Source organism: Peromyscus maniculatus, chromosome 5, assembly GCF_049852395.1.
Source record: "Peromyscus maniculatus bairdii isolate BWxNUB_F1_BW_parent chromosome 5, HU_Pman_BW_mat_3.1, whole genome shotgun sequence".
NCBI classification, from domain to species: domain Eukaryota; kingdom Metazoa; phylum Chordata; class Mammalia; order Rodentia; family Cricetidae; genus Peromyscus; species Peromyscus maniculatus.
Genome location: NC_134856.1, coordinates 105,530,963 through 105,556,584, shown reverse-complemented (window position 1 = coordinate 105,556,584; position 25,622 = coordinate 105,530,963). Strand labels below are relative to the sequence as shown.

The window sequence follows — 25,622 nt, the reverse complement described above, 5'->3', positions numbered from 1 at the left end:
TCTGTAGTTAGCCTGGGCTGCATAGTGAGTTTTAGGCCAGCATGAGCTGCAGGATGAGACATATCGAAAACAGACTAAGTAAATGAAAAGCAGAAAGTTGTGAACAGAAGGACTGATGTTTTTCTGAGCTACATGTGTTTCTAGTTTGAAGTAGGGACAGGACTCATAACTTCTGGCCTACTTCGTGGAGAATCTCGGCTGCCCAGCTGCCAATACCGAATGTAAAGCGAGCTAGATTCCTTGTATTCTGCTTTAGGCTTTCCCTCTCAACTGTGTTGTTTATCTCCTAGTGCATTTTATATCAAAAATTAGGCTCAGAAACTGATAGGTGCTCTGATAAAGCTTGAGAATTCAGCAGTATTTCTAAGCGTGTCTTCTCAGTTCCTCTTCATGACAGTTCTAAGAGATACAGGGTCATCATGTCTGTCAGAGCTGTTCTTCTGTGGTGGCACAAATAGGAGACTGGAAGTGAGAGTGTAAGACTGAGGGGAGCCTGCCTGTGGGCTGTCTTCCACACGCGTGTAGGTGCACACACTTGCTTGAGAACCCCACACAGTTCCTTAAGTCCTTTTGATTTCAGTGAAGTGACGCTGGCCTTCAGATAAGAGCCTAGAATTCTAATCCTGGCCATCTTTACACCCTTTCAGCCCAGGAGATCATTTAATCTTCTCATGGGTCCAGAAAACAAAGTCCTTGATGGGTCCAAAAGTCCATGATTCCAAATTACTCCTAAGGCACTGGATTCCATGCATGTAGCTACATGAACATATGTGTGTGTTTAGATACATGTGTGTTGTGACTCACTAGCTCTGACAATGGCGTTGTGTTATATGCAGTACATGTTTTAAGACAATCAACAACTTTGTGTCTGAGGCAGAAAGAACCCGTGGTTTACTTATAGTCTCATTTTCAAGTATTAGCTCACTGAACATTTGCAGCATAGATTCAGATCTGTATGTATGTCAGCTTTTCATAGTTGTCCTCACTTTTTTCTTGGCTCTTCTTGGATGCTAATTACTTCCCTTAGCAGAACTACAGAAGTAAGCTTTGACTGGAAACATTCTGATAGTTTTTCTTTCTCTATGAGTCATCTGCATGTCAAGATTTACCTGGCTTATGCTTAAAGTCCACTTTGTAGACCAGTTTGTTTTGTGTCTTTGCACCTCTGTAGAAGACACCCCAGACTCTCCATCTGGTCCGAGTTCCCCTAAAGTTGCTCTTCTTCCACCCACCCTCAAAAAAGCCCCCTCGGACAAGGAGCGCGATGGCCAGAACAGCCCCCAGGCCAGTCCCAGGACCCTCCCCCAGGAAGGTAAGAACATCTTTCTTCTAGCCCCATTCTCCCCGAGGAGTGTCATTTCAAAAGGAAGACCTTGGTCCCAAACCTCACTAGTATCCTGGTGTTCAAGTCAACATCCCTTGGGTTGAATATGGGGACCAGCGTGGGCACTTGATTTGACATTCTGTCGGACACATTCATGAAGAATGAAAAGTATAGCTGAGCCACCTATCCAAAGACCCACGTTCTCTGCAGGAGTAATTGCCAGACACTGCTCAGTTGGGTCACAGCATGCTAGGGCACACTTTTGAAGAGGTTTCTAGGTCCCGTTATTTCTAAGGAAAGCAGCCCCTAGTCGGCATGTCAACCGTTGCCTGCCATGGTTGAAGAGCAGCTGTAGTACATTCTTTGCCATCTTTGCCATGGCTCAGGAGCAGGTCACCTGCCCTGAGCAACCCTGAAGCTCACTGTACTCTCTGGGTCATGAGTAAATGTTCTGCCTTCTCAGATGTGTGGCCCCTGTGTAGACACTCCCAGGGTGTCCCTGTACAAATGTGTTTCCACCAGGTCCCTGTGGTGGGAATGGGGGTTTCCTGTGATTTATATGCTGCCCCTAAGGAACAGACTTGAGCCCCAAAACGGGGCTAAGGCACGCTGGGGTAACTGTAGCATCTTTGATGTTTCTATCATTTCTCCCACTTATTTTATGTGATGTTATGTCATTCTTTTAATTGTTATTTTTATTTTGAGGCAGGGCTCTCATCATGTAGTGGCTGGCCTGAAACTCACAATGTAACTCAGGCTGGCTTCAATCTAACTCATGGCGATTCTCCTGCCTCAGCCTCCCAAATGCTGGGATCACAGGAGCGAGTCGCCAGGCCTGGCCTTCCTTATTATTTCAAATGCACAGGTGGCTTTGGGGTCAGTGTCACCCCGTGCTGGCCCTGCACCAGATGTGCCCTGTGAAGGGCTCTTCGCCCCACGTGCAGACCCTTGCTGTGCTTTGGGCTGCATCGTTAACTCTGTTTGCTCAGTGCTTTAGAGTCCTGTGACTTCCCTGGTTCTGATAGCTCCTGGTTTCTTTTCTTGGCAAGAGTCTTGGGTGGAAGCCAATAGTGGGCACAGTTGCCTAATATTTTCGTGTCCTAGGAGTCGAATAAAAACAATTAAAGAAGTGTTATTTGTTAATATGTTTTGCTCTCCTGTCTCCATTCTGCAAATTTATTTTATAGGTGGAAGTTTCTCCTACTGTTTATAGATGAAGGACGGTAGGGACTTGGCTGAAGGTGGTAGACTACTATTGTTAACGAATCCGAAGAGGGGACTGGTATCAGTTCTCATTTCACATCGAGGGCATGGATGCTGTACTTGGTATCACAGGCAAAGCTTTAGAATGAGTCACTATGTGGAGAAGAACCTTTAATGGTGCTGCTCGAAGCAAACTCTGACCCTGAGAGCCCCCCAGTCAGGTTGCCCATGCAATTCCTCTCCACTGGCGCCCTTCTTCTCCTTCCATTCTGCAGTTTCTGCCTTTACCTCTTGCTTTTCAAGGAAGCTTTGAAAATGCCTGAGAGGATTTCAATGGGAAGGAATGGGGACGGAGGTTGGTGATGTGCACAAATATTCATCTTGTTAAAAACAATTGAAATGCAGGAGGATTTACACAAAACAGGGTAGGTGGGGGCCAGAGTGTTGAGTTTAGTAAATTTCTCATTAGCATTTTTTTGGAAAATGATACCAGCTTGGGAGTGTCCAATCTGTACTCACCCAAGGGCCACCTGCAGGTGAGTTTGGCTGAGGATAGATATGACTCCAGCCCAACACAAAATGATAAGCTTACTATAAGCAATTGTGTTTTCAGCAGGTGTTTGTGGGTTTTTGTTGTTTTGTTTTGTTTTTAACTCAATTGCATGGTTCCCAAGTGTCAAAAAGTTGGACATACTTGATAGGTGATCAAAACTATCGGGAATCGGAATGTGTCCCGGAGCCTCTGGTGACAACACATGTGACATAGGACACCACTAGCAAACCCAGAGCTGCTGTGGAAAGTGAGGAATTCCAAATAAGGGAGCCATTTCTCAAGAACTAGTGATGCTTCATACACTTGTCCACCATGGGCTGATTGAAACTACAGAGCTCTGAGATTGCTTTTCCGTCTAGGTCCAGAAGGAACTAGTCACTGTCACAGTACTCGGCACTGATGTCAGGCTGAAAATATACAAGGTCTGGGCACAGCTTTCCAATGTTTGAGGGGGTGAGATTTTGACTTCAGCTTGTGAACTAGCTGATCTTCAATAGGGGTAGAAGACATGGCAGCCACGCATGCGCCCTGCCTCTCTCTCCGGAAGACATCCCTTTTGTCTCTTCCTGTCGTGTGTTATTTATGCTGGTTACTTTCATTTCCTTGTTCTCTGCCTCCCTCTGGACTAGCGTGCCCAACTAATTTCTGAAACAGGTAAATGACTAATTCTTCTGGATTATTCCATAGTGAATGTGATTTTTGTTAATCCATCTTGGAATCAAAATGATAATACTGGGACATTTTTGTTACTACCTTTCTGGGGCAGGATCAGAACTCACCTCATTTTGCACATTTCCATAATGTTGGCTGTAGACAACATTCCGTAGACAACAGTGGATCTGCCCAGGACCAATATAAGTTCTTTGAATCCTAACTCGGGGTGGATAAGCTGCTATTTAAGTTTTAATATTAATAATTTTAACGTGGATGTCAACACATGGATGTATTTGCTACTATAAAGGGTAAAATGGACCCCTTTTCCTTAGTACTGCAAAGAGGAGATTATTTCAAAAGGCATTCAGATCATGACAGAGGCAAGCCTTCTGGTAGAGGGAAGAGATCTTCAAAACTCTACTCCACCATTGCGGAAGAGGAAGTGAACGCACCTGGGTACAGGAAGTCACAGCCAACAAATGGTTAGAGCCTTCGGTTTTCATCCCCGCTGCCCCAAGCTGACGAGCTGGCACTAACAAACGAGCTTTAATTGAGTAGCTGCTGGTGGGGCTGGATCAGATAGTTCACAGATCGGAATTCTGTTCTACGGGGCAACAGGATGGTCCCTCCGCGGGTGGTGGGGGGGTAGTAAATCAAAATCTAAAACTAGGTTATGAGGAGCTCCGGGTCACCTTAGGGGTTTGTCTATTCAAATTTTAGTAAGCATGAAAGTTAATTTTCATAATTGGGGTCATCTCTCTCATTCTCTTCCTTTCTATCTTTTTTTTCCCAGTAAGTTTCCCTTGGAGTTAAATTAGAAATTCCTAGAGCAATGGAGTATATTCCCCTACAGAACATTGATCTATGATGTTACCTAAACACTGTTAGGGGCGGGTCAACAAAAAGCACCCAGTAAAATGCAGACCTTGAATTCCATGCATGAGCTTTCGGTGGATGTTTGCCCTTCTGTTATGTTTTCACCTTGAGAGGCACTTCAGTGCGTCTGCCAGCAGCTGCTCTTTCTGCTCTGTCTCCTGTTAGGCCCTCTGGCGAAACTCCTCAGGTGAGAACAGTTCCAGGGGAGACTTAAGCCAGGGGTTACCCTCCGAGGCATGAGAACCAGCACTGCTGACAGAGGGAAGATGTCTTCCCATGGCTACAGTGCAAAATTCATTGAAAGGAAAACAGCATGCACGAGGAAAAACGACGTACCTAAGATGCTCGGCTACATGAGGTCTCCTTAAAGGACATCTGCCCTTGGAGTGAATCTCTTTGTTTCCTGTAAAACTTTGTCGGAGGTTCACATGTGAGGGTATTTAGATGCCGGGGGTCAGGCAGGAGGCCCACATTCTAACGTAGTGAACACCATGACCTTCATTTTCACGGAGCATTCTAGAATCCAAGTTGGTGAGAGTGACCTCATGATAGAGAACTTGCTTGGGGACAGATGCAAGGCTCACAGAGTCCCTACCAGCAAGAAGATGCAGGGCCTGGCTTGCCAGCCAGGGCTATCAAAGGATCCCATGGCTGTTTGTCTGCTCCCCTGATCAGTTAAGCAGCTGGATAACAGGGTGGAGTTAAGGGATGGCCCACAGCACAAAGCAAGTCATGAGAGGACAGAGCACTCATTCTCTCTGTCCTGGAGAAAACGAATGCCATTGGCCCTTTGCTTTCAATGGATGTGGTAGGTGTGTATGGTGCTAAAGATGGAATGTGGGGCCTTATACCTGCTTAACAGGCTCTATACTGCTCAGCTACACTCCATCCCTGTTCTTTACTTTCAACTGATTCCCTATGGAGTACATGTATCTTTATCACAGAGCTGCAAAAATACTTCTCTTTACAAGAAATGTAGTCTGATGTTAGCAAAAACAACAACAACAAAAAAAAACCTCTTAATTTCAATCATAGGAAAGTAAAAAAAAAAAACTTCATTTCAATCATAGGAAAGTCAGTGAACAGATACAACATTTGTGAAGAGCAAAAGAGTTATTTTTTGAGACTTAATAGGACAAAATCTCTATTGTCTCCTTCATTAAGTACAAGTGAGATTACATGGATGATTCTAGGTCCTGGAAATAAACATTTTCAACTACTAGAGCCACTGACTTGCATCTCTTACTAACAAGGCACCTTGGTGCAAAAATAAGAACTACTAAAAGCACTTACACAGCACACTGGGTGCCCACCCCTGGGACACATCTATCCACCAAGAAGATGTAGAGGAAAAAGGGATGCTTGCAGGGACGGGCTAACTCTTGGAAACGCTGTGAGAAGAATCCCTGTGTCTCTCTCTGACTTTTACACGACCTCAGTCATTTACTATTCTCCTTATGATGGGTTGGGTCAAATTTTGGTAGGATTAAATGGGACCATCTTGTATTAGCTTTTCTAGCCTGATTTCTGGAAATAGGGAACCCCAAAATTTTCACAGGAGCTTCAATTAAAGTCATTTCCGTCTACTACGTTTGTTTTGTTAGTGCCTATTCTTCTCATGGTACCTTTGCCTTTGAGAACGACACAGCCCCCGCTTTTTGAATAGTTTCTGGTTAGTTTGCTTTTAATGCGTTTAGCAAAGCAATTGACAGAACCATGGTGTGCACTCTCAAGTGTTCTAAGAGCAATCTTGGAACACCAAACCAGCTTTTTTAACTTCCCAAGCCTTATATTCATGAAACAAATGGCAGCTGTTGTTCTCAAAGCATGCTGCATATTTGATCATGGTTGACATGGTTTAGTTGTGTGGCCATTTTGAGACTGATTTCATGTTCTTTCCTCTCTGAGTATAAGATGTGATGTTTTTGTTAGCAAATATCCTATTTTCTTGGGGAAAATAGCTGCTTTTGTTCGGCTTCGTTTGTGTCGCAGAGCTTTCTGTTTGTGCCATCTGATTCTGGGAGTCCCTTCCTGTACCCCTTGCTGCTTCCATAATCCAGCCTGCAGCCACGGACACTTGCCTCGGCTCACAGTCTGTGAGCTAGTGCTCGGCGCAGCTCCTTCCCCTGGATCCAGATCCAGGGTCCACTTCCTGTGTAAGGATTCTGCAAGAGCAGATAACTATAGTGGTATACACCTACTATCCCAGCACTTGGCAGGTAGAGGGGGGAGGGTCTAGAGTTCAAGGTCATGTTCAGCTACAGAGAGAGTTGAGAATAACATAAGACTCTGTCTCAAAACAATAAACACAATTCTTCAGGAAAAATTTAGCAGTTGCTTGAGATTTTTCAACTGTTGCTAGAAAGAATTTTCAAAAAGCAGGGCCAACTACAAAGTGTTATTTTAAGGAAGTGCCCTGTTTTCTCTTGGTAGATATATATCTCCCTGGAGTTTATGATGGGAAAATCATTTCCAAGTTTGCATCTGAATCTCTAATTCCAAGTCTGTCCATGTATTTCACAAGGCTTAAAATTTGCATATATACATATGCAAAGTCAAATCGTCTTCAAGAATGGAAGACCTTGTGCTTGAGGCTCTCTACACCGCTTATTTCCACCTCGGGCAAGATATAAAGAGGCAAACCAGTATTCCCACTTAATAAGTTAAAGTTAATGTTTGGTCCATATCCTTGAATGTCTTTTATTCATCAATAGCACATGGGATGATAATAAATACATGTATAGATAGATAGACTCATCTACCAGGACACCCTGGCATTCTTAACCAGACTGCATTGGAGAAGTTTAATCAAACATTGTGTTTTTTTTTCTTTTTACCTTGTATTAAGTCAAGGTTAGGAAGAAGTCTGGGTAATTAGTGGAAGTGTAAATTTTATAATATTTTTTAAAAAAAATTAATTCTGGTCTTTTAAGTTCCAAGCAGACATAATCCTATTTAGACCTTCCTTTAATGGAAGCCTGACAAAAGCTAGTTCCATATAATTGTAATTAGCATCTTAATTGCATGCAATCAAATAGAGGTTCCCTAAGGGCTGGAAACTGACTCAACAGAGATCATTTTTTCTACAAAGTTGTTTGCATCAAGGATCAGGACTAAACAGGCTAGAAGACCAGCAGAGTGCTGATCTCAGTTCAAATGTTAGGTGAGGTTCTTTCTGCCACTCTCCAATACTAAGGACATGCCAGCTGCCACTAGGATACTTATCACATGCAATCATAATTTAATCAATGAAGGTGAATGTGCTTAGAATGAACTTTACCCCAGTGGTCCTGAGGATCAAACCCAAGCCCTCCCACAAGCTCCACCTCTGTTAGAGAACGTATTTCCGATGTTCTTACCATAGTGAAATGCAATCATAGCCGTCTTGAAATTGGGATATTTTCCCTCTTAGTCACTACGTTGGTTAAATGGTAGTTCTTACTAAGTGGCTAAGTCTGACTGTTACAACCAGAAAGGAGCAGATTAGCTTGGTGATGTTTGCTCTTCCCTTCTCCCCACTGCTCCATGTTGCTGCCCGCCACAGCCCCCTAACCTGGAGGACTCAGAAGCTGGGATCAGCTGGGAAGACCGTGCCTGGCTGGAGATGAAAAGACAGCCTGCCTTTCCCGAGAAGATCCCCATAGTGTGTCCCTCTAGATTTCCTCCATTCTTGCTGTTGTGGCCTTGATCTATAAGGCTACTTCTGTTTTTACCGATGACATAAACTTTTGGCTGCATGAATGTCTCCATGTTTAGTTTTGTGTCCTCTCATACAAGGTAGATTTGGCCTGGGTTTCCTGGAAGTTAAAGTATTGGAAAGAATGAAAAATTTGATTATTATCTTAATCTGGGGACTCAAATGTGTTTTTCTCTGATGACAGATGAACACCCCCCTCTTTATTTTCCCTTGAGTCTCCCACTGCAGTATTAGACAGTTCTTCCCGTTCATCTGTTTGTGGAGAAACAAGGTTTTGTTAGAATGCAGAAGTTCTCGGAGACAGCACAGGCCCCCTTTACTTCTGAGGTTGGATTTCTTGCCGAGTATCCTTGGATGATATTATAAGTCTTCTCTGCTCCCCCTGTCCTTAGCACACAATCAGCCTGAAGGCTTAAAAGACTCTGGATATGAGCACCAAATTGGTTTTGTGACAAAGGGCAAAATATTTAGAGACATTTATCTTTTTTCTCCAAACCTGACTTACCAACAGCTTCCAAAGGACCAATCACACAAGTACATTTTTCCCCCTCTTAATAAAAGCTTTAAAAAGCAACTGTATCCATTTCTTATGTCCCAACCCTCTCTGAGAACTTGCCCCAAACTACTGGCAAAAAGAAATCAGAATTTTAAGGGACTGGAAAAATGGTATAATATGTTCAGTATTATAGAGGACAAGAATTTTGTGACTAAATCTAGCCTCTGTGAGTACCTGCAGACAGACAGACAGACACACACACACACACACACACACACACACACACACACCCCAAATCTTTATAATTTAATTACTTGATTTTATAATGAGATTGAATAGGTTGTTTGTGGGTAGTTCCCCCCCCCCCCCCCCCACACACACACTTCAGGATTTGGGGTAAATTTAATTTAATGTTATTAACTGAAAATCAAAATGCTTATTGTTAAAAGCTAGACTCCGATCATGGCAACTAAATTTGCAGGAAAACCTTGACATGTTTGTGTATAGGTTTCGTAAATTTTGCCTTCTTGAAATGGCAGTCATTTAAACTGCAGGCTCCTGACAAGATGAGTTTTTTTTTTTTTTTTTTAACATAATGTAAAAATCCGAGTGACCAGAAGCATCACATGCTCCCTCTGTCTTTCCCAGGACTGCCGACTGTTCCTGGTTGGATTCCTGGGGTTTGAGTGATAGGAGAGCTATGCCTTTTCTTTAAGCCTCTTTCCAAATGGCGCGGGCTTGGTAGTTTTAGCTCAGATGGCTTCTCTTCAGTAGGCATCGGAGTAATAGTTAATAGCTTGATTAAATATCACTGAGGTTAAGACTCTGAACTGAATTTTTCGCAGGTACGGTGGCAGAGGAACCAGGATGTAGGCAGAAAGACCATGGGCTTTAAAGAGGAAAATAGACAAACCTGCCTATGTGATTAGGAAGAACACTGGGATGCATGACAAAATCCAGGTCCAACTGTCACTGTGAACCCTTCCAGATTACCTGGTACCAGTCGGAAGAGGCCGCAGGAGGGAGTACTTTACCTGCAGGATTGAATTTGTCACAGGCATTATTTAATTTTGGTCACAGGCTGTATCTGTAGGAGTGAAGCACAGGTGGTCTGATGCACAGAAAGAAAGGTCTGTCTGACATCCCTCCCCACTGCAGGAGTAACCAGCTTTCGGTCATCTGCAGAAGGCATGGTATTGGAACTCTGTCTAGCCAGCACCTCCGCAAGCCTCTGTGTGTCCTGTCCTCTGTGCTGTGTAAAGGACAGTCTTGGTTGTGGAGGTCACGTGGCTCAGAGCAGCCTCGGTGACAGCTGCTGGTTTCTCCCTCTGCCTGTCTACCATCATCTCCACCTCTGGTTCTCGTCCACATCTATGCCGGGTTCACCCCATCATAGACTGGTCTTGCGTGTGTGTGCTTGCTCGTGTCCACTTGTTTGTGGTTGCACCAGTTTGTCCTTGACGTCTGTCCAGAGAGTCTCTAAGTGCAATGGCCATTTGTTTCTGAAAAAGTCCATTATGACCACTCCCACCCCCACTTCTCAGGGTCCCTCAGCCTACTGTTGGCCAGGTCCTGTTATTACCTTGTCAATCAACTGTCCCTCTTCCTTATCTTCTGGTTTCAGTCTCAAGGAGAAGCTGGGGTCCACAGGCCCAGGAGTGTCAAGAACAAAAACTGCGGTCCTCCGGCAAAGACGGTCACCAGGGAAGCAAATCCAGTGACTCTGGAGAGGAGACAGAAAAAGAGTTTATTTTTGTGTAATGGTGCCCACCCCAAGCCTTCCCATGCAGGGTGCTCTCCTCAGCCCTCAGAGAGGAGCCACGGGCAGTGCGTCTTCTCCTTCTCTGGTGCTTTCTTCTTTCTCTCCTTTCCTTCTTTTTCTTAAAAAAAAAAAAAAAAATATCCAAAGTCCACTTTTTGGTTATCAAAGCACATTTTTGGTCTTTCCCATTCTCAGCATTTGATTTCTAAACATTGTTTCTTATGCCTTCAACAAAAAGCCAGCAATTACTCCACGGGCCCTACTTGAATTTCTCTGAGGCAGCTACACATTGCCCTGCATGGTGAGATTTTTGGAAATTAGTGAAGTAACTGGACTCACACCCAAGTAACTATCCAGGCGACTCTGGGATGCTGCAGGGTGTATTTCCATCAGACCCACACATGACTCAATATAGCAATTTATTCTTGATGTATGCAATTGCACATTGTAATTATATTAACAGAGCACACTAATAAATAATTTGTATAAATTATATATATTAGATCTTGGGCATTGTTCTTACATTCTTCCATGGGGGGAGCACATCCTTCCCCATGGAGAAGTGTACATTTAAAGCTTGGTTGGTAACCTTTGCAGACCACCAGCAACCACAGCTAAGAACAGAGTGTGAGAAGCCCAGATTCGTGTATATAGTTGATTGGAATGAGGTCTTATGAATATTCATGTTTTTGAAGGCTTTTAATTTCTGTCTGCTTATTAGCTTTTAACGTGTGGTTTTTAAGAGAAAATTTTGGCACCTGTAAAAAAAAAAAGATGTCTAAATACTACTCTTTATAAAACATCTCACAAATATTCACTTACATTACAGGCTGAAAGTATTTTATTCATATGTATATTTATACCAATAAAATGATTCTCCAAGTGGGACTGTTGCTTCCTCCGATTCTTTTGTTAGGATCGGCTTGGGTGGTGAGCCTGTGGCTAGTTTCTAAAACTTAGAATAATCACAGTCCACGGATAATCATATCATCTAGAAATCATTACTTTCAAAATAAATATAACTTGATAATTCCATGGTCTGCTCTTCCCACCGGAACACAGATAGAATTTCCCAGAAGGTCACCGAATTCATCGTCTGCTCTGTACCCAGCTCCATGGTGAGTCATGGGAGGGGTGCGGGCTTGAGTCAGGTGGTTCGCTCACCAGCCAGGAAGAACAAGACAGATGGGGCTTGTGTGGTGTCGCTGTTTACTTCGTCCCCTCCCTTTGTCACCCCGGGTGGCTGACCTGGGAGTGAATGCCAGTCCTAAAGGCCCGGCCACTTGCTGGATGACCTCACGGCAACAGACATGGAAGATTGTTCTCTTTAGGGGCGGCTCCACCATCAGTTCATGACTAGGATGGTGCCAGAGCTGGAGAAGACTGAGCTGGAAATGGGCATGGCAGACTGGCTGGCGGTTTGGTCAGCAGACCCACAGCCCTGTTGAGCCCACACTGGGAATAAGCAGTACTATGGAAAGTGTCTTCCCCCTCAACCCCCAAGATGTTCTCGAAGTCTTGGTGACATTTGTATAAGGCTTTGAAGTGATACCTTCATAAGTATGAGGACTGTGCCTCGTTCTTACGTATACTGTATTATTATTTTTTTAAGCTTGAGGACAATTTTACTAGTGTTTAAAAGAAAAGCCACCGAGCAGGGAAGCTGAAGATCTTGGCAGCCGCCACAGGAGGGGGATGGAGGAGAGAGAAAGCCATGCCTTTGAGTTTGACACGGAGGTCAGCACGCAGCTACCTGGCATAGGGACGTGGCGTTAGAGAGACTGAAAAGTCCACAGTACCAGAGAAAGCATACCTGGGCTCAGGCCAGCAGCCCAAAGGAAAAGGCAAGTTGTTGCAGCTTTCTGAGTGAGGACCCAAGAAGGCAGGCAGAGGAAACACACCTCCTGGTGACTCACTCCATAGTGGCTCTGGCCACTCCCGTAGAACGTATGTGGCATCGGATGGAGTCATAGGGAGTAGTAGGGAGGTACACAATGTGCGTTGTCAACGGTGATCAAATTCATGTGCACTTAGAATCCTATGTGGCACAGGGCGTCCCTGCTGCCCATTATACACTTGGGGTTTCACTGTAGGAGAAGGCCGGGCTGTGAATATGGACATGACTTTGGTCCTTTCCTCTGGTCAGCTCATCTCATTGGTGATTTGTCTTAAAGTTCCATTTACTCTCCAGCCCTGGGGTCTGAGAGAAAAGATTTTGCAGAGAAGAAATGCAACAGGAAATCTCAGCCCCCAACATGGCCATGATAGTTCAGAGAAGTCACCTGGCCTCAGCTCACCTGTCAGAATCCTAACTGAGGTTTGGAAAGATGGGTTCTGCTCACTCCGCACTTGCTGGATTGAAAACTCTGCCAAGGCAGGTCTGCAGCGATCCCCATGTGGCCTTCATTCAGGGAGACAAGGCCTTGCGTAGCTGATGAGGACACCCCGGGGTCCTGTTTAGAAAGCTGCTGACTGGTGATGCTGACCATATCTGCTGTCACAGACCCTCCACTGATGTCCCCTCCATGGCTTTAGACCAACAGAAGTGTATTTTCTAAAAGGTTTGGGGTTTGGGCTAAACAGGACACTGAGGTGGTTTGTCCTTTTGAGTAAGAGACTTACTTGCGTCATTAAGGCCATGAACGCACAGATAGGAATGTGCTGGGGATTCTGATTACAGTGTAGGCCCAATGTATAAGTGGACAGCATGCTATGGGCTCTGATCAGAGTTCAGGCACTCTAGGCAGAGTGGGCTTTCCTTACAGGGCTGAGGAAAGGGAGTTTTTTTTTTTGTTTTTTTTTTTCCAGTTTGAAACCATATTTTATTTTAGCATCTTAGGAATATTAACCACATATCTTTAAAGCAGAAACCCCCTTTATCATCTTATAGTATTTTTCTTATAGTATCTTTAGTGGAAGAAAAAAAGAAGAATACTTCTGGTGTAGAAATGATACTGAGTCTTTATGAAAAAAAGAAGACTTTTTTTTTTAATCTATGGAACTCAGAAGTCTAAAAGCAAAGGACAGTTATCAGAAGAGCAATTTCACCCATTTATGGTAGTATTTGCAATATTAGAATATAGTTAGGTCATGTATAGTCAGAGTCCAAAAGAAACTGATCTTCAGAAAAGCACAGCACACCATGGAAATTTTATGAAAGAACACACTTGAACAAAAAGAACACCGTGCAAACTTCAAATTTAAGATTATGGGATGAATGTCTGTCAAGGACTTTAAACGCATGCTCTGTTCAAATACAGCTTTTTCTTACATGTAACAAGATGCATCTGTGTCTGCTGTATGAAGTAGTTAAACCTGCACATATGATTTCAGATATGTGCTAATTTAAATATGCACTCTGGATATCATTTTCCTTCATTCTTGCAGCAGAAGGAAGGAGAGAAAACAGGCATTAAATGCATCACAGTACTTAAGAGCTAAATAGGACAAATGAATCTTTCATCATACGTAAACAATTTAAACTCTTCAAAATACAAAGATGTATACTTCAACATGAACTCTAAATTCGCAATTGTTCCTCAATTTCATAAGCATACCTAAAACCAAGGGAATCCCTCCTTCCAATGTCTTTTGATATGATAGGCGTTCACAAGTGCAGAATTTTAATATTTAAACAAGCAACCCCATGTCCAAGTACGATACCACAGCTGTTACAGGTATGACCTTACAATTACCATATGTAGTATATATGAAATAAACTAGCAATAAATATGCTTCCACAATTACGCTGTGAATGATAGAACTGATGATGTTAGTGAAAAAACACTATCTTAGCTCAAGAAGATTAAGAGAAGGACAAGCAGACAGGGGTATTCTCTAATAGGAAAGGTCATTTTTGACAGAAACACAGAAAGCACTCTTTTTCCACGATGTGGGAATGCTATGGAACATTTATTTGAAACAGTGACAATGGCAGAACTAGATATTCTAACTCCACTTTAACACTTAAAAAATTACAAACAAAGATCGCCTCTGCAGCACAGTGTAAGATTTCAAAGCAGCTTACACAAGGTCAAACAAAACCTAGGACTTGCTGCTGCTCTGTCCAACACTTCAGTCCTACCCAAGTCAGATCCAAATATTGGTGGTCCCAAGAGATTCACTGAAATAGATCATTTTGAAATAAAACATTAAAAAAAAAAAGACAAATCAAGATGCTTCAGTAACCATATGTCCAACTCAATCAACATAAATGGGTTTTATTTGCTTCCCACTAACAAATCTTTATTTCCATTCATGAGAGCAGTAAGTCGACCATATTCAGCTTCCTTGCCCAGTAATTCAAAAGAAAAACCCAAAAAGATTAGTAAGGAAAAATGTAGGAATTAACACCCCCTAAATTTTTTAAAAATATGTTTAAGGTTGAAAAGTGTTTCAGGTTTGTACTTCCTAGTAGGAAACACTATCTGAATGAAGACCCTAATGGCAAACCACTGTAAAATGCTCCAGCCGCAGTTGATGCAGAAGGGTAGGGATAATCTTCGAAGCACCCCAGCTCTCCCGATGAGGTCAGAGGTACACTGGTTTGTATTATTGCAACATCCAGTGAGCTAAGCCGCTCTTCATTCAGCAAGGGCTCTGTTTAACATGACGCTTGACCTCCAAACTTGGCTGACAATTTACTGATGAGATTCATAACCTTTGGGTTGCTCTGATATTTTGACATATTCGCTGGGTTCTGGGCTACATCCTGGAAAGCCACCATGACTTCTGGATCCTGCATGGCTGCAAGAACCTCTGGATCACTGAGGATTTCATTGAGTCCAGGCATTCCTGCCATTCCAGGCATGCCAGCGCCCATTCCAGGCATTCCTCCAGGGAAATTACCAGGCATACCCCCCAGGAAAACCACTTTGTGGGGATCCATGGTCGGGGGGGGGGCGGGGGGGGCGGGGGGGCGGGGCGGGCGGCGGCGGAGACCCGAGGCCAGGCCCGGGCGCGGCTCAACGTGACCGAGTAGAAGGGGGCGGCTGCCGCGAGGCAGAACAGACTAGAACCTCCGGAAAGGGAGGTTTTATGCCACATGGTTGATGAATAGCCCATAGCATCAGCCTGCAGTGAGGCTGTCCCTTGGGGGCAGGATGGGAGGAATGGAGTCCTGAATTGGCAAATTCGTGACTGAAGATGTGGAGGGAGGGAGGAAGATGAGCACACATGGCTGTGCCCATTATAAAGTTAGCGCGCTGATCTCCGGAGTCAGGCAGGCTGAGCCTATAAATTTCTCCGAGACAATGAAAACGGCAGCAGCCATTCTGGAATCCAGGTACCACAGAGTCCCCGTCAGGCTCTCGGTAGAGAGCTTGTCATTTCCTCCTCAGCAACAGCAAGACAGAGGCTGCAGGGAGCCTGAGAAGTAGTCTGGTCTGTATTCTAACACCTCTACATGTTTTGAACCCAGAACCCAAGCTGTAGCCAAACTGCTAAAGCAGAGGAGACATCAGTGTGAAGAAGAGCCAGAGTTCTTCTATTTGCCCATCGTCAACAGGGTCACATTTCCTTTATGTCGGCAGTGTCTCAAAGCTAGACCAGGTGTGGTAATGCACTCCTGCGATTACAGTACTCAGGAGGTGGAGTTCAAGGTCATGCTTAACTCCACAGTGACTTCGAGCTAGCCTGAGCTACATACTCCCCCATCCCCTAGCTCAGAAAAAAAGAAATTTCTCAAAATCGGAAGAAATGGATTGTGTTGCCGAGGCCACTGTTCCTGTTGTCACAGGCTGGTGACAGATTTCAAGGGAAGTAGGAAAATCCAGCCATGCTTCATCTTTATGGCCTGCACAGATCAGCAGGCTGCTGTATCACAGGCCCCGCTGAAGTAGGGGCCTGTTTCAGGCTTCCACACCTAAGCTCTCACACCTCTGCTTCTCCTTTGGGGTGCGGTGATCATGGGGAGTCTCAACTGACAGTACAACGATTCCGTTGAACTTCATGTCTGGAGTTATAAGGCCTTCTGAGGGCGGGGGGGACCCTCAGGTTGTCCACGAGAGGGTGAGGCAGACAGAGACACCTGCTGGGAAGGTGAGCTTGAGCTCCAGGAAACCGAAGCGCTGCAAAGATTCAGAATAAAAACACACGAATCCTGCACACAGGAGGGTTTTAACCACAGTAGTAACCATGGGGAGGGGACCCTGCAGAGGAGGAAACTCTAGTGCCAGGGGGAACTCAAAGGAGGGGCATTCCTAGACCAGTCCTGGGAAGTCAGCAGGCCTGCTCTTCCCTCAGGAGTGGGGATTAAGCCCTGGCTACTCCCCTCTTCCCAAGAGCGCATGCTCTGCGGCCTGACTCCCTTGCAGCACCACTCACTCAGAGGCCCTGGCGTTCTTCTCTGTAATCAGGTCACTTAGAGCTCGCTGTTTCTCACTTTCACTGACATCTCCTGGTCTCTTCCCTCTGCCCAATGCCAATTCTATAAAATCAGGGCAACTCGTGGGCAGCTTTGGAAACTCCCTGGGCCCAGTACAGAAGATCCATGAGTACATAGTGATCCCACACCATTGCCCATGAATGACACACTATCTGCAGATCTCTCTGGGGCTCAAGAGACTCTTGTTTCACTGCCAGAAAGGGCCAGAACCACCTCACCCTTTTGTCGCTAGAGACAAGGACAGAGCCGCCATGGTCTTCCAGCCCTAGAGACACAGAGTCACCATGCTGCATCTCCTCCCACATAAGCCTTCACTGTTCAACTGCAGAAGAAGCAGGTGACCTTTTCCCTTCCAGGTGAGAGGTCAGAGCAGACATCTTTGCCATCGAAGATGTGATCTGTTTGCCTAACCGCTACTAGGCTCCGGGAGAGGGCCTCTGAACCCCAGCCAGCCCCACTGTGGACCAAGCATACTTGGCAGAAGACAGCAATTTACTGGTGACTTTCAAGCTCTAGACAGGGCCCTTTGGGAGTCCACAGTCTAAGGAGGATTTGGGGCATTTAAGAGCTTAAATTCTATAAACCAGAAGCCTTTATCTTGCTGAACTTCATTCAGTACTTAGTGTTCCTTTTATGAATGCTATCATCCCAAAGTCTCTGACAGGATTAATTCCAGAATTCCATGCCCATGGATGCCCAAATCCATAGGTCTACCTAAGTCCTTTACACAAATGGGTCATATTTGTATGTAACTTATCCACATCTCCTATATTGTAAGAATCTCTAGATTACCTATAATACCTAATAAAATGTAAGAGCCATGGAAATAGAATCTATGCCGTGCTGTTTATGAAACAGTGATGTGAAGGTTTCTATACATCTTCAGTACACTGTTCTTATTCAGACAGTCTAACAATGTACCCCAGCCTGGCCTCAAATTCTCTATGTAGCCCAGGTTGTCCCTGGACTCAGGATCCTTCTACCTTTGCCCTAAGTGCCAGGATTGCAAGCATGTTCTACCAATTCCAGCATGCATTTTAGTTTTTTCCTAATAATTCATTCTTCATATGCCGATGACATAGAAACAGAAGGCTGACTGTATATGCTACAAACTGTGTTATTTGTGCAAGTGTTACAGCTCTGGAGGGAAAGGTATCCTGACTGTCTGAAGTCAGGCTATATTTACAGCTGTGAAGGGAAGGAAGGGGAAGTCAGGCAGCTGTGAATGGAAGGTATCCTGGATATCAATAGCTGTGAAGAGAAAGGTATTCTGACTGTCGGGAAGTCGGGCAGCTGTGAAGGGACAGTATCCTGGATACCTACAGCTATGAAGAGAAAGGTACCCTAACTGTTGGAAGTCGAGCTATACCTATAGCTGTGAAGGGAAGGTATCCTGGATGTAGGTTAAGAGGGCCAACCAAAGCTAACACTTCTGCTGGGTAACTCCCTTAGGGGAGCGGTGTAGGGAAAAGGGGCGAGTGAAAGAAACCTACGCTGGCCCTGAGACCCGAGCCAGTGAAAGGAACACTTTAGCCCTGAAACCAGAACCAAAGAAACACATTTGGGCCCTAGAACCAGAGCCAGTGAAAGAAACACACTCTCAGCCCGAAATTAGAGCCAAAGAGCTAAAGAGGGCCAGTGAAAGAAACATACTTTGGCCCTAGAAGCAGAGCCAGTGAAAAAGTATGCCCGGTCCTAAAACTAGAGCAAAAGGGCTAAAAAGAACGAGTAAAAGAAACACAATTTGGCCCTGAAACCCGAGCCAACTCTGTCCCTGACCAATGAATGAAACCAACCAATCCCTGAGCAGGAAAACTAACCAATCCCTGAGCAGAAAATCCTCTCCCTGGAGAAACCCCGCCCCTAAGAAGCCCTATGTAAGCCCCTCTGCCTGTTCATTGTTGGCTGTCTTTTCCCACCCTGGCAGAGGCAGCTGCTCTCCTGGACTCCTCCTTCCCAAATAGATTAAATCTCTTTCTTAAGAGAGTTTTGGGTGAAGATCTTTTGCTGCTGCAGAACTCAAGAACCTTGCTGAGATGTTGCCTTAGGGGAGTTGAGCAGAAAAAAGTTAACAGCTTCTGGCCAGAGCTGGAGGAGACTGCTACATTTCTGCAGGTGGTTTCCCCTTTAGGGCATCCATTTCTAAAATAGTCTCCCCATATATGCACCCACTTGTACGTGTACACACACACGCACGCACGCACGCACGCACGTGCGCGCTATTGGTAAGCCGTACTCCAAGCCCCACATTTAAAACATTTTAAATTAAGTCTCAGCATAGTTAATTGTCTTTGTATATCTCTCCTCTGTTTTATTCATATTGAACCTTAATTCTCAGCAGTTCTAAGCTTCACGTGATGTCCCAGAGGTTGTTGGCAAACATGTTACGGCCAGCTCAAAAGCTTCCACTCAGGCCCAGCAGAACAGGATAGGTGTGCTCTCTCAGACGTCTCTGGCAAGAAATTGAAAAAGTCTTGTATGAGTGTGTGGTTCCTTCTGCCTTCTGTGTAGCAGGTATTCCCCTGGAAAACTTTCTCATTGGGTTATGAAGAGGTGTCATATTTATGTCCACATCTTTTTAGAAGGCGAAACTGGCTTTCAAAGATGGAACAGGGTACAGACTTCAATTTGCTGTCATCTTGAAGGCTCTCAGGAGGCAGGGTGAGTCAGCTCTGTGTGCCTGCCGCCCCTGGCCAGACACTAGAGAAATTACTTTCCTGTGTCCAAAGGAACACTGAAGGCATTCTGTCTTCCTAAGAGGGCCTTGGAGGATGATGTCATGTAGTTTCTTTTGTTGGGTATGGCGCGACTATCAGATGGAAGCCACTGAAGAGATAGTTGGTGGCACATATTATAACTTAAAGATGTTAGGGTTGGGAGAAAAGAAACTACCACAAGCTTACCTACCCTTCAAAGGAGCTTTATTTTATTTATTTACCCTTCGAAGGTCGCAGGTAGCCGTGAAGGGGCCCTGAAGAGGGAGAGAACAGTCCCAGGGTCAGAAAAAGCTTCATTAGGACAGCTGTCAGGGATAGTGTGATGGGTCCTAGAGAGAGAGAGAGAGAGACAAATCCTTCAGTTCTGGAGAGCAAAGCAGGGTTTCTTGCTCTTAGAAATTTGGGAGAATGGGGGTGTTAGTTCTAGCCTCCCCCTCAGAAGTCACGGGACACTGGTGAACGTAAGGAAGCTTTCTGTGTTGTCCTGGGCCTGGTGCATGTGCTGTGGTGCATGTGCAGCTGCAGAAGGGAGGGAGGGGACCCAGAGGGCTGCAGGGCGCTGTGTGCTTGCTTACCAACTGTCTGGAGACAGCAAAGGACCACAGCTGGGATTTCTGGAAGAGAAAGCAGCTAAAAGATCTGTGAGCCAACAGTTCATGCCTTCAGGAGGCTGAAGCAGGAGGATTGCCATGAGTTTAAGGCCAGCTGGCCAGTTAAGGCTATAGAGTAAGACCCCATCTCAAAAAAACAAGGAGGGAGACTGAGGGACAGGGAGGAGGAGGGGGAAGAAGGAGACTGGAGGACAGGGAGGAAGAGGGGGAAGAGGGAGACTACTTCACAGGGAGGAGGAGGAGGGGGAAGAGGGAGGCTGCTTCACAGTTAAGTGGGGCAGCCTTCACTGTGCAAGGCCATGTGGGAAGAGCAAGTTTGGGGAAGCACCATAGGGAACAAGGGAAATATGTAGGCAGGACCGTGCACTGAACTTTCTGCAAGAAGGTTCGGTGAAGCAGGGTGTTATAAACGGAATATGAAATGCAAAGCTCGTGGCACCGAATGGAGAGGACGGTAAGATGGTGGTCACTACAAGTGGTCACGTGACGGTCATAGCCCAGCTCGGTTTCCAGTCTCACTCCTGCCTTTTGTCCACTGCCGCATGGAGAAGTGGCCGCCACAGTGTTCCCCGTGCTGTGGATCAAGCTGCCCTGCTTGTCTTCCCCACCGTGATGGATCAACAGCCTTCTGAAACTGTTAGCCAAGTAAGCATCACTCCCTGAAACTGCTTCTGTTAGTTACTTCGTCCCAGTGCTCATAAAAGTAGTGCATAGGGCACCCAGGCTTGGGATCGGCTCATGTAAATAATTTCAGTGGACCTTGTGGTAGAGTGGCTGACCTGGCTTCTCATTTAGGAGTGTTCTTTATTAATTCATCAAAGAACATCATGTAGTAAAGAGTCTTTTAACTACCACAACTGTGCAGTAGATGTGTGTGGGGATGCTTTGTAAAGCATTAGACGGAATTGTCTGGTTTCCTAATACCCGATCCTGATGGTGAATAGAGCAAGGGAAACAGTTCTCCAGAGCATGAGGGCCACTCAGACTCAGGAGGCTGTGGTGAGCAGGGGGTTGGGGGCATGAGACTGGGGAGGTCTAGAGGCCAGGAGGCTGTGGGAGCCATGAGGCTATGGAGGAAGGTCGGGGGCCGGGTATGGGGCACAGAAGACAATGACTGCAAGGCGGGAGGCTACAGGGCATAAGAGGCAGGAGGTTCCGGGAGGTAGGAGGCAAGAGGCTGGACACCAAAGGCAGGAGACTCGCTGCCATGTGGGCTTTAATGTCTCCAGGGACTGGCCAGCTTTGGGAGGAGAGTCCCTCCACTGTCAGCAAAGCATCAGAATTACAGAAAATCAAAGGTCCTGGTGACCACAGAAGCCATCCAGATGCCTGGATGAAGGAGGGTATGCTCTGTGAACATGTCTGCCTCCACAGCTGAGGGAGGCATCTTCACAGCTCATCTTCCACTAGGAGCCACCCCAGCCTCTGTGCACACCCTGTTCTTCAGATGGAATGGTCACCCGAGCGTGTCTGGGAATAGAGCAAGCTTCAGATCTGGAAGTAGCTGGCCCAGAGAAAACTGGTCCAATGGACTAAGCCTAAACTAGCAGAGACGCCACCACCCAGCCTTACGGCTGAATGTCCACCATCCTGGGACGTCACTGTAAGAATGGCTTCTAAGCCTGGCTTGCAAACCACTCTAGCCTCCCAGCAATGTAAAAACCAAAACAAACTCATCTGTTACTGATGAGTTCAGCTGACACTGGGAGATGAGAGACAGAGACAGCAAGACACACAGAGAGACAGACAGACAGACAGACAGAGACACAGAGAGACAGAGATTGAGCGAGCGCCTGGGGAGCACAGACATGGTAATTTGATGAATTCTTCTGGAAAGGGCAGGAGGAAGGAACTTGCGTCTCTCTAAATCTGATTTCCCCTAACAGAATACTGAAGTTTTCTCCCTGGCTGCTTGTCACAGAAGGCCCTGAGGTAAATGTGGGGTGTCACTCAGTCTGGATGCCTGGTTCCCCCTGCACTGTCAGCATTAGTGCAAAAAGAGTCAAAAACCCCACACAGGTGGAGATTTCTAGAAAAATGCACCCTGCTTTTGGGATTCTAAGTGTTGGGGGACCAGGGAGCAATGCTGAGCACGCATGCTCCTGCCTCCTACACCCTCTAACCTCCCGTCTTGCCCCTCTCTGCTCCAGAGTTCACTGGCAGACAATGTCAGCTCCCCAAAGGGCTTGCTCATAGTTGCACCCCTTTTCCTGGTGGCACCTCAAACGACTGAGTAAAGGAGGTGTGTGAAAGTCCAACGCCTCCACAACACAGCTGTGGAAGGTCAACCTATCTTCCGAACGCTACTTCAGGTAGACTGAGGCTTCTTCCTCTGTGACAGCACCCCACTCATTGTTCTCTCTGCTCACCCGACTCATTCTTTTCCAAAGAGGTTGACCCCGAGTGGGACTCCAGAAACTCAGACTTCATCTCAGCATTGGCTTTCTGGAGAATATAGCCGGGGGCAACTAAAACAAAGTGACTCAAATTGGTTCAAGTCTATGCTAATGATCTCTAACAGGGCTGATTTCCAGTGTGTAGCTTGCTGTCGAATAATCTTTTTGTATACTGTGAAGATGTGTCTTTGCCAAAGCACGTTCTGATTGATTTAATAAAAAGCTGAATGGCCAATAGCTAAACAGGAAGAGCTTAGGCAAGATTTCCAGGAAGAGGGGTGGGGGTGGGGGGGAATGAAACCAGAGGCCCAGAGAGATGCCTGAGGATACAGACAGGAAACAGGAGGTACAAGATGGTAGAGAGATAAAAAGCCATGAGGCAAAACATAGATTAATGTAAATGGGTTAATTCAAGTTATAAGAGCTAGTGTGACAAGCCTAAGCTATAGGCCAAGCTTTCATAATAAGTCTCCGTGTTGTTTTTTGTGAGCTGGTGGCCCAAGGAAAAATTCTTTACAGTAGCTGACTCACAATGGGGAGGTATCACAGACACTCAGGTCTCGCCTAACACACACTGCCAGTCTCTTCCTTTAAGGACCATGCAATCCAGCTGTGAGGCATTTCCTCAATTAATAATCAATGGGGGAGGGCCCAGCCCATGGCAGGGTGGTGCCATCCCCGGGCTGGTGGTCCTGAGTTCTATAAGGAAGCAGGCTGAGAAAACCAGTAAGCAGAAACACGGCCTCTGCATCAGTTTCTGCCTTCAACATCCTGCCCTGCTTGATTCCTGTCTTGGCTTCTTTCAGTGATGAATAGCAATGTTGAAGTGTAAGCCAAATAAACCCTTTCCTCCCCAACTTGCTCTTTGGTCATGGTGTTTCATCGCAGCAATCGAAACCCTAAGATAAACCCTGGAGGAATTCTTCTCTCCTCTGGCTTTGTTGAAGCCTCTTCATCTCATTCACACTAGGCAGCCACTGATCTGCTCCCCAACTCTGTGAATCTTTCAGGAGTGTTTTCCAAGTGGAATGAAACAATGTAACCTATTTGTCCCCCTCTTCCACTCACAGTTTCTCCCATATTGTAATACACACCATTTCTTTCTTTTTTAGTAGCTGGATTCTATGCCATTATATGAATATGTTGTATTTTATGTTTCCATTTTTTTCCTGTTCATTTGCTTTTTTACTCTTTTTATCATGAAAAACACTGTCAAAAATCTGTGTAACCCTTTTTATAGATGGGTTATATTTTTGAAAACTCAGATATATATATATTAACATATAATATAAAAATAAAAATAAGACTGATATATATCAGTAGGACTGCATATTATACATACATACACACACACATACACACACACACACACACACACACATATATATATATATACATATATATATATATATATATATATATATATGTATATATATATAAAACTAGTCTTGAACTTGTGGCACTTTTCTTGGCTTAGCCTTCTCAATGCTAGAGTTATAGGTGTGTTATATAGAGTTATAGTTATTATACCTGGAACTCCTTTTTTTCCCTATTTCTTTCTCACAGCTTTTCTTTGTGTATTTAAAAATATTTTGTTTGATATTTATACATGTACATAATGCACTTTGATCAAATCCATCCTAACTTCTCCTCTTCATTCCCCCCACACACAATGTTTCCTTCCAAACTTGATGTGCTCTTTGTTTTCAATGCCCACTGAGTCCATTTACTGCTGCCTGTGCGTACATGGATGTGGGACCATCTGCTGGAGCTGGATAGCCTCCCAGGGCGTAAATCCCTGAGGAAAGCGGCTTCTCCGTCCCCAGAAGCTATCAACTGCTCCTTCTGATCCATGCTGGGATTTTGAGCTGGCTTGAGTTTATGTGTGTAGTCCCCGCTGTCATGAGTTCTTATGTATAAGTGCTGTCCTGGTCAACATACAGAGAAAAGGAGACTGTGGCAATCCTTTGTTTCTTGTTTTAGGATTCATCCTGTGTGGTCAGAGTCACCTGCATCATGGGAAGAAGTTGTCATCAGAGTTCTTATTCCAGGCCACCATTCTCTGCTGCCTGACACAGTTCTAATCTCTATAGCCTGCAGGAGCATTGTATATATGATGCTTCTGTCTTCCCTAGAGGAAGCCTTAAATTCAGATCACCACACACCTAGAATAATCTTACTGGAAGATGCAATTCTCAAGAATTACTTATTGTTTGTAAATGTACGCCATGCTCCATCCCCCATCACCACAGAAAGCTCAGCCTGTGTCTCAGGACCATGGACTTTGCTATAATGTAGCTGGAAAGTGTCGGGGAGCTTGATGGAGCAGGTACCGAGGGGTCACCCTAGCGCCACAGCTAGTCTCCTTCCTGACTGCTCAGTGCCTGTGCCACACCCAGAACCAAACATCCGCGATCATCCTGCTGTTTGGGTCTGCACCTGCCCGGCTCTGTGACGTACTTCTCAACCAGGGAAAGAAACTGGTGCCGTAGAATGGATCCCTCCTGGGACAGGGGCAGCAGCTAGAAGCATGACAGCATGACATGCCATTTCCAGTCTCTGCTGTTTCCCTTTGTCCATCTATGTGCCTTTAGTTAACCCCAGCAACTTCAGGCTTTGACATAAAATCAATTTATGCTCGGAATGAGGAGCCACCTACCTGTAAGCCACTCCAATCTTTCATTTAGACCCAGCATGGCATCCGGGTTTGTCATTTTTTTCCAAGGAAATGTCAGACCAGGGGACATCAGGACAGCCTGAAATCTCTGTGTAAATATTGACACATCAGAGCTTCCTGCATATAAAGTGGCTGCTAGCCCCATGAGGTGTGTTCTATTCAGTTTAGAAGCAGGATTACCAGATAAGGAAAGAATTCTCGATTGTTTGGTTTGTGGGCTTTCCTAAGCCTGACTCTGATGGAGGTCTGAGTAGGTTCCTAGAAAATATTT

The 25,622-nt window shown here is 45.3% G+C and overlaps 1 protein-coding gene across 23 annotated transcripts in view; it reads left to right on the top strand.

Moving 5' to 3' along the window:
• Positions 1 to 11,453, top strand: part of Carmil1 (capping protein regulator and myosin 1 linker 1) — a 293,644-nt gene extending 282,191 nt beyond the window's left edge. For 8 of the 23 annotated variants that reach the window (XM_076573044.1, XM_076573046.1, XM_076573045.1 and 5 more), the window contains 3 exons: positions 1,172 to 1,312; positions 4,067 to 4,216; positions 10,428 to 11,453. In XM_076573044.1, the coding sequence (XP_076429159.1) occupies positions 1,172 to 1,312; positions 4,067 to 4,216; positions 10,428 to 10,564 (428 nt within the window). In that variant the 3' untranslated portion in view covers positions 10,565 to 11,453. Of the gene's footprint in view, positions 1 to 1,171; positions 1,313 to 3,709; positions 3,866 to 4,066; positions 4,217 to 10,427 lie in introns of those variants that run through there. The other 15 variants (XM_042278284.2, XM_042278283.2, XM_076573048.1 and 12 more) reach the window with 4 other exon arrangements.
• Positions 11,454 to 25,622: the final 14,169 nt, after the last annotated feature.